Genomic DNA, 8,858 nt, shown 5'->3' with positions numbered 1-8,858 from the left:
TATAAGCAGGCTTTTCGAAAATGACTTTTGAAGCTACGCTAAAAATTTCGAATTAAATGTAGATAGCTATCGTTTTGAATTATAATAATCATTATCATTTTGTTAAAAGTATTTAAATTACAAATAGTTATTTGATTTGCTATTTCAACTGCATACAAAACAGTTTTTGTATATTTTAAATGCTAAATGCTAAATACGTATCTTTAAAATATTTTCTTTAAATAAGTATTACCTTTCATAGTACCTACTTATTTAATTTTCTTAATTTATTCACGCAGGTATAAAATATGTTTTTTATTGTTGAGTATTTGTTTAACTTTGAATTGGTATCATCTTGAAAATATCACCGGCTTCTAGAAATATCCACCAGTAAGGTTCATTTTTTCATTTCATTTTTCTGTTTGAAGTGATTGAGATATAGTTTTTAAGACTTTATGTTAGTTTTCTCTGATCACCAACGAACAATTCCTGTATCTGGTTCCTTATTTGCCTTTGGTACCCGTTTTACCTTGAAAAAAGGACATGACGCTGTTACCAAAATAATTTTTTCAGAGAAAAGATCAGAGCCAATACAAGGTTGCAAATAATTTTATTGATTTAAAATAATTATTATCGATCTTTTTATTTCGAAAGAATATTTAGTTCTCATTTTGGTTTTGGTCATTTACATATTGAGATAAGGGGAACAAATGGAATACATAGTTTCTTTACATAAAGTAAAGTTCTTGAAATCGTTATTTAAGACTTTTTGATATATCTAATAGGTATTAGCAGGGCACAATATCTTTTAGTCTTCAGGCTTTCACCTACATCTATTTTTAAACATAATTTTATTTCTTACGATTTTTTTCTTATTATTTAAAAATATATTATATGAATTAGCTCTAGAGGAGTTAAAACAGTTGTAATAGATAACGTTAATGGTAAAAGTAAGTTTTATTCTACGTATTTGGACTTCTTTCCTCTTTCTACATACATACTTCTAATGTTGATTATGTACAGAAAATTTCGAATTCATTTTTACAGCAGGTAGGTAGGAAATTTAAAACTAAACACACCTTTACATAATATCTAATACTAAAATACTATCAAGATCAAAATTAACAATTAATTATTTATTATTCTAACCTACTTATGTATAAAATATAAAAATCTTTATGGAGTATATCTGCTACTATACGTGGGTCCATTCGTATACGATGTTCCCGAATAACCGTATGTCCCACCATTTCTTGAGTATCCTGGAGATCCCCGATATCCCACCCCGACTCCCACTCCAACTCCCCCACTGTAACCACCACCATATCCATACCCATTGCCATAACCGTACCCCCTATCATACCCTCCACCATATCCACTTCCGTACGTGTTCCTATAAGTGCCTCCAGGATAAGAAGATCCATATTCGTTCCCTACTCCTCCAGTGGTACCGTAAGAACCATAGTCACCCCACCCCAGCTGATTTATGTACCCCCTGCCTCCGTAACTGGAACCGTAATAAGGTCTGGTTGTTCTGTAGCCATTACCACGGTATGTGGTATAACTGGGATAGTCTGAGTCGTAGTAGTTGTAGCTGGTAGCAGGTCTTCCATAAAGGTAACCATAACTGGAACTGTAACTGGGTATCGAGCTTCCGAATAGGTCACCGAAAAAGCCGAATGGTTTGGGTGAAGGCACAGGGGAAGCTACAGGTGTTGGTGAAGCAATTGGAGCTGGAGCTGGGCCAGCCAGAACTAACGATGGCACCAGTACTCCCAACAGAATCTGTAAAAGAAAGTAATGATTCATTTTTCAAATTCCATTTTGAATTTCCGCGGGTTACATAAGTTCGATTTTCAATTTTTTTGTGGCGCTACGTTGATACTCATGTCTCTCACTTATACCGAATTTGGTCATGTTGAATGTTCAAAAATGGATCTAAGAATCTGTATGAAATTTTGTGTAAAAAACAAAATTAATGCGCGGGCACGTTTATCGATGGTAGGATGTGAACGAGGATGAGCGTGCCGTACGTCCGAGCATATCAACAACAGACGAAAACATTGATGAAATGAAGAAAATAGTATTGGCCAATCGTCGAATTGCCGTTAGAGTAGTTGCTGAGAACCTAAACATATCGATTGACTCCTGCCATTCGATTTTTACCAATGATTTGGGCATGAGACAGGTCGCCACGAAATTCGTACCAAAATTGCTCAATTTTGACCAAAAACAGCATCGCATTAACATTGCTAAGGAGCTGTTGTCCGTGACAACCCAAATTTGCTCCAGAGGGTCGTAACTGGTGACGAATCATGGCATTATGGTTATAATGTGGAAACCAAAACTAAATCATTCCAACGGAAGCTGCCGCACGAATCAAGACCGAAAAAAGTGCGGCAAGTTAAGTCGAATGTGAAGCTTACAGCTTTCTTCGATTGCAGGGGCAAGATGCATCATGAGTTCCTGCAGAAGGGTAGAATGGTCAATAAGGAATATTAGCTGCAAATTGGCTTTTGTGCCATGATAACGCCCTTGCTCACTCATCGTTACCAATTTTTGGCCAAAAACAATACACTATTAATATACTGTAGCCACCGTATTCTCCAGATCTGACCCCCTGTGACTTTTTCTTGTTCCTGAAACTAAAGAGGTCCATGCTACGCTACAATTAAGGAAAATGATTTTTTGAAATGCTTGTCTGATATTTAGGTAATTTTGTTTTCTGCAGTAGGTACTTGGTGATGTAGAGATGTAATCCAAAATGTCGATTTCTATTTCTCTATACTTTCAGCAAACCATTTTCACATTAATTAATTAGACTTATATTATCGGCTTTGTTGTTTTTGTTTTGTTTAGAAATTAGGCAATAGTGGACAGTGATTATGTCATTAAATTTTCACGATTCTTATTTTTTAACATAAGTTGTGGTTAAAAGCAAGGTTAATATCAGGTGCTTCTAATACTAATGGGGTCAAAATTTCCGTAGAACGTATATTTTTTTTATACATTTTGTATGTACGTACATGTATTTCAAAAGTGTGGCTAATAAAATAACACATGCGGCGAGCGTTATTTTACGTGATATTCAGATTAAAATGTAGCCTTGCTACAAGCCGAGCGTGAATAATAATATGGTAGTATTTATAACAACACAATAAGCTCTGCTTTGTCATTATTGGTACTTATAAGGAACCAAGTTATTATTTACAGGTATACTACAGGTATATTAAAAGAAAAAATATGCTAATTGCTTAAAAACTTTCAAAGAAAGCAATAAAAGTTTAATTTAAATTCTACGAAAGTTTGTTATCCCATCAGTAAATCTCATGGATATGTGTAGTCCAAAAAGAAGACACTTCTAGCTTAAAATTTTGCCTTTATCAAATGAATTACATGTGCCTTTATTTTGTTTTCATTGATCACACAATAAGAAATATAAAGTCCGCCATCTTGTTCATCCTTTATATGTAAAGAATTTGAACCTCAATTTCACCTTTTTACGGGTTGAATTCTAGAAAAGCTTTCCTGCATGATAAGTTAAGCATGTTTCTTCTAAATTTCATGTTTTTATGACGTATTATTTTAGGAAGAAAGTGCCTAGTCGATTTTACCATTTTTTGGTAACGTCTGTTTCTAAGACTTCCACATAGTTGAAGAAAAACTGGTAAAGAAGGCACTAGAGAAAACTGTTAGTGCAATTGGTAGTTTTAATTTTTGTTAGAATATTTATAATGCAATTGGCAACTCATTGTCCATTGTAAAATAGTTTACGTTATAATGATGCAATGTTTCCATTACTGAAACTGACAAAGACGAAAAGCGCACTTTTGTGCTTTTTTTCATGTCCTACCTTGACCTAAAACAGTAGTTGTATATTTTGATGAGACGACGATGACAAATGGCGCAACTGTTTCGCAATTTTTCCGTGTTCGTTTATTTTTCTGTTTCAATTTCTTTACAAAGCGCTGAGTTAAGTCAGTGACAACAGGATATCACAAAATCGAGAAATCGCATTAAAGGCAAGACACCTTCAATTAAACGGTGTGTTAATTGAATCGGAAGGGAATCATTAAAGCGGCAGCAGAAACAAATGTCGTTTTAATTTTTATAATCCATTTAATAAGGTTTAGAACAATAATGGCGGAAGTTCGAGACGACATTGTTGTTTCTTTCTGTTCAAAGTAAAACTAAAAGGACGCGGTAGTGAATTAGATATAAAAATCGAAATTATTAAGTTATAATGAGAACAATGGATAAAGTGTTAGTGATTGTTTTCAAAATACCATCCCTAATTATATAAAATGGGGTTTGCGATATACTTAATTCAATTCCACGTGGACAAAATGGGCAACACTTCGATTGTCAATCAGTCTGTACGTTTCTCAACAAATTTTCTCCTTGTTTTGTGAAGGTCAAAATATCTATGAGGTCAGTCAGATAATTAGTTATCCAAATTTCAAAAAATAATTAGAATGATGTCTTTGACAATTATGTAGGTATATAGGCTTCAAAGAACAGGTTAAAATAACACCCATGCCAATACTTAACCCCACTTATCTTTGAAGATCGTGTGCTATTTTGTTTTATGTTATGCAATTCAAAATATTCTTAAACTAAACGAACTTTATAACAGACTCGACATCCTTATAAATGCTTCAGGTATTAGCCAATTCTCAGTACCAGTGTACTTTTGAGAGTAGGGTAATACCCTAATCATATGTATGTGGAATCTGTAATAAATTATGAACATTATTTCGCTGCTTTTTTAGTATAATTGCGATGTTTCTAAATAACTGCACCGTTGATAGTTTATTATTAATTAAACTAAACATTTTATCATCATTATCACAAGATTGATTGTCCCGAAGACTTCTTCCTACATCCTGAGGCGATCTTCCCATTTCCCAAAAACTAGAGCATTCTCAGCTATTTGTGACGGTATCTAATCTAAACTGGCTTTTCTTCTGCGCTTCCTGATTCAACTTCCAAAACGTCTCTTATCAGCTATTCATGTCTCGCAAGATGTCTTACCATTCCTTTACCCATTTCCATTATTGACTTCCATAGTACCTTCTTCTCACATTTGCAATTGCTTCCTTTTTTATCCATGATCGTTCGCAATATGACACCACATGTAAAACGCTTCTAATTTTTTGTATTTGATTTACAAAGCAGTGCTCCAAATATTCACTTTCAACAATCTTTCTGGGATTTCAAAATTTACTGTTCACAAACTCAGAAGTGATTTCTGTTTATTATCAAAAACGTCTGGACCCTGCGTTATTCTTTCTTACATCTAAGTATCTACCCCCTTATTCCATCCTAACTTAATATATGATTTTCCATAATTTTTACGTTAGCTTTAACTCTATATCTATCCACCACCCTTGCACATCATATTTCCTAAACATCTCGGAAACAATAACTTAATTATCATAAATTAAGAAATTACTGCTTCGAGCTTGTGAATCACATTGAGTAAAGGTACCGAGGTAGTAAGTTTTTACTGTTTAATTAAGTTTTGTCATGAACTGGACTTTAGTTGCTATAAATATTGGTCCGTGAGAAAAATCGTTTATGATGTACATAGTTGTTTAATTTATGCGTATGAAAACGAGGCAGTGTAATTGTGCATCATGTAAACACCTTGAAATTGTACACACATTTTAAAAATAGAAGTAATTATTTCAACTTGTACTCGGAAATATCGTAAATTATGGATAATTTCTTCTGCAAAATTAGACCAGGTAATAAGTAGTGTTTCTTACATCAATCGGTTATTAGTCATGTACATACTTAATTATGCGTATAGTTACATTATTTTTGCAGGGCGCACCACTGACTTAAATTAAGTGGCAAGTCGTACTTTGCCTTGTATTGATTGGAAATGAATGATGATGTTGAAAAATAATACTATAAATTTTTAAGATTCATAATTTTTGAAACATCTTAATTGTAACTAATAGTTTAGTATCATCACCTGAAGATAATGTTGCTGTTTAAAAAGTTTGAGACATGACAATATTTTTTTTATTCATTTTATAAACAATACTTTTAGGTACGAACACTTCCGTAACTAATTCGATCCAATTTACTTCGAATTCTACTTAATTATGAAATTATTTATATGCATACAACAGCAATTACTATAATCGAAAAGATAAAAAAACATTTCAGTTTGGAATCATTTTTAATCCAATTTTTTTTGCAAATTTGCAATTTAAATGAATTTATTTATCATTTTTTATTTAATATTTGAGTGCCTAAGCATGTACTTACCAGAATTTTATTATCAAACATTGTACCACCTTTTTTGTCTTTGTCTAATAACTAACTATAACACGCACAAAGTGCGGCCCCCTACAAATATATCTTTTATATACCTGGCAGGTATACTGACCGTAACCTTGCACCTCTCCCACCTGCTGACTTGATCCATCTATCCCATATTCTTCTACGGATGTCATACTTAAGGAATAAAAATTGAACTCATTAAATTTATTGACTCATTTGTTTGTCGTAAAAGAACAGATATTAGGGGACAAAAATTAAGCTCGCTTTGCTTTGCAAATAAATTTCTTCTGATTTTCTCAATATTTATGTATTAAATCTGTAATTTTAAGGANACAAACTACATAATTATAAAAGATGATACAAAGGTCTGAATATCAATTTATTCACGTCCTTAATTATTTTATTCGGCTTGAAATTACCACCAAAAACATCAAAGTAGCCACCTGAAAAAAAAAATATCAATTTTTTTAAATGTATCGTCTTTTTTGGTTAATTAATTATGATATTTACCACCTGGTTTATACCCTCCAAATCCACCACCATTCCCTCCAAATAATCCACCCCCATGACCACCAAAATGACCACCATGTCCGCCGTGGTGTCCTCCATGTCCGTGTCCTCCATGTCCATGTCCGTGTCCTCCAAAGGGTTTGTGAGGTTTATTATGTCCTAATGAAGGACCTCCACATGGGTATGGATTTCCATAGTAATTAACATGGTATGAATTATCAAAGAACCTTCCTTCTAGATCATTGGACCTATGACAGGGCGATTGCATCTGAGGCTTCTTCTTCTTGTGGAATTTTCTTTCTTCAGGACCCGAATCTTCCTCGTCACACAAGATTGTGGAGGTAAATATTATTCCAAGAAGTAAAATTATTCCAAATTTGAACTGAAAGCAATGAATATCATGATGCTAATTTACAAGAAAGGGAAAGTTTTTAAGTCATTTTAGAGCAGTTGGGGTTATTTTTTGTAAAGTACATATGTAGAATATTCAGTGATGAGGAATTAAAAAATTGATAACTCATTAAGTACAAGGTAACGTAAACTCGAAATTTGGTAAAAATAAAAAGAGTTATAATATTTATGGAGGTTGTTGTATAAAAAATAATTAAAATAACTCACCTGCATGCTAATAAACGATAACTTATAACATAAAATCACTATAAATACAATAAACTTAATGTGTTAGACTTATGTGGCGTACAAATAAGGAATAACTAAAGTGATTAAGTCGTTGCGATGGTCTTCGAGAGATTTATGCTTTATGCGTTATAAAACTGGCTTTATTGTTATTATTATTAAGCATTTTTTGGGAGGTAAGATTAAGAAATGCCGGGATTTCCAGGTGTTTGCGAAAGTTCTTTGTGAATGCATACTTATAGCTAGAGAGAAGTGAGAGTGAGAGTTGGCTCTGGGCTCTGTATTACATAATTATAAGTGCGAGAAATTAAGATCCAAGCTGGTCATTGTAATATGGCATTCCTTTAGTCACACACTACTTTACCATTATTAGACTTTGTGTGTGTGCTTTCATTCAAGTTTTTAATTTACCCACGATAAGAATAAGCCTTAACCAGTGACGTAGTTTCGTTTAAAGTAAAATAAAACAAAAGGAAAGTTTGCAAAGGTGAAGTCATATGTTTCACATCATCTTCTGGTTATTAGTTAGATTCTGGAAATAGTTGAACTAGTTTTTCGACATTCCCAGAATCTAATTTAGACCAAAAGTGTCGAGGTATTGTGATGGTTTAATTTCAAGATACGCCACTGTTGAACGCATTTGGATTCACCTTTTGGGTGTAATTATTTATTTAAAAAGATCGTGACCTACTCTTGAGTGCCTGATTTAATTACTGACCCAAAGTTGGTCAAATATTAATTGGATAGTCAGCAAACCTTTTGTGTTGTCCAGGTAAACGGAGAAAATAAATAAACCAAAATATTGTTGTTGTTGTTATTGTTATTGTAGCGCAACTTTTACTTAATAATAATAATAATAGTAGTAGGTATATACAATAACAATTTACGTACTTTCATAATAGACCTGCAGTATTTGATTATTTAAATAGAGGAGGAAATGTCTTTCGTACAGCATGACAACAACTACAGTTAGTTAATAACAATACCTAAAATAATAATAATCGTTGTTGCATAATGAATTAAACTTTCTTCAACAAAAGCGTTATGAGCTTGAATAGTCTTGTTAAAATTATTTGAAAACTGAAACAATTTATCTTTTGGATTCATAATTTGTATGTTTATTACTTAATGTAATATAAATATAAACTAAACATTTGCTATTTTGTTAACTATGCAGTTTTGTGTAAACGTCTTTATTATTATTTATTAAATTTAATCAAAGATTATTTAAATTCTCGAAAATGGATTAGTTACTTTTTGGGTAGACCTTGTATATTACACCAATTCGCACTTTATTAAATTAACCAATCGGATAAAAGGACTGTCCAGTACTCAATTCTTATCGCTAGCAGGATTCTTCACGTCCGTCCTTTCTAATAACACCTTCCATCCTTGTTTCACCTCAATAACTTCATGTAAACGAATAATGTGCGCGA

General features: G+C 32.7%; 2 protein-coding genes across 2 annotated transcripts in view; one reads left to right on the top strand and one right to left on the bottom strand.

Moving 5' to 3' along the window:
• Positions 1–917: 917 nt before the first annotated feature.
• LOC108735996 (keratin-associated protein 21-1) lies at positions 918–6,370 on the bottom strand. Its single transcript, XM_018468246.1, has 2 exons — positions 6,262–6,370; positions 918–1,764 (listed from the first exon to the last, which is right to left on the bottom strand). The coding sequence occupies exons 1-2, from the start codon at positions 6,280–6,282 to the stop codon at positions 1,156–1,158; spliced, it is 630 nt and encodes a 209-aa protein (XP_018323748.1). The 5' UTR covers positions 6,283–6,370; the 3' UTR covers positions 918–1,155.
• Positions 6,371–6,958: 588 nt separating this feature from the next.
• LOC108735960 (calcium-activated chloride channel regulator 4) overlaps positions 6,959–8,858 on the top strand; it is a 177,922-nt gene continuing 176,022 nt past the window's right edge. The window contains exon 1 of the mRNA XM_025981303.1: positions 6,959–7,127. Within this exon, the coding sequence (XP_025837088.1) occupies positions 7,037–7,127 (91 nt within the window). The 5' untranslated portion in view covers positions 6,959–7,036. The remainder of the gene's footprint in view (positions 7,128–8,858) is intronic.

Source organism: Agrilus planipennis, unplaced genomic scaffold (assembly GCF_000699045.2).
Source record: "Agrilus planipennis isolate EAB-ADULT unplaced genomic scaffold, Apla_2.0 scaffold5, whole genome shotgun sequence".
Classification (NCBI taxonomy): domain Eukaryota; kingdom Metazoa; phylum Arthropoda; class Insecta; order Coleoptera; family Buprestidae; genus Agrilus; species Agrilus planipennis.
Note: the sequence above shows the minus strand (reverse complement) of the source record. Positions and strands in the feature narration are given on the sequence as shown.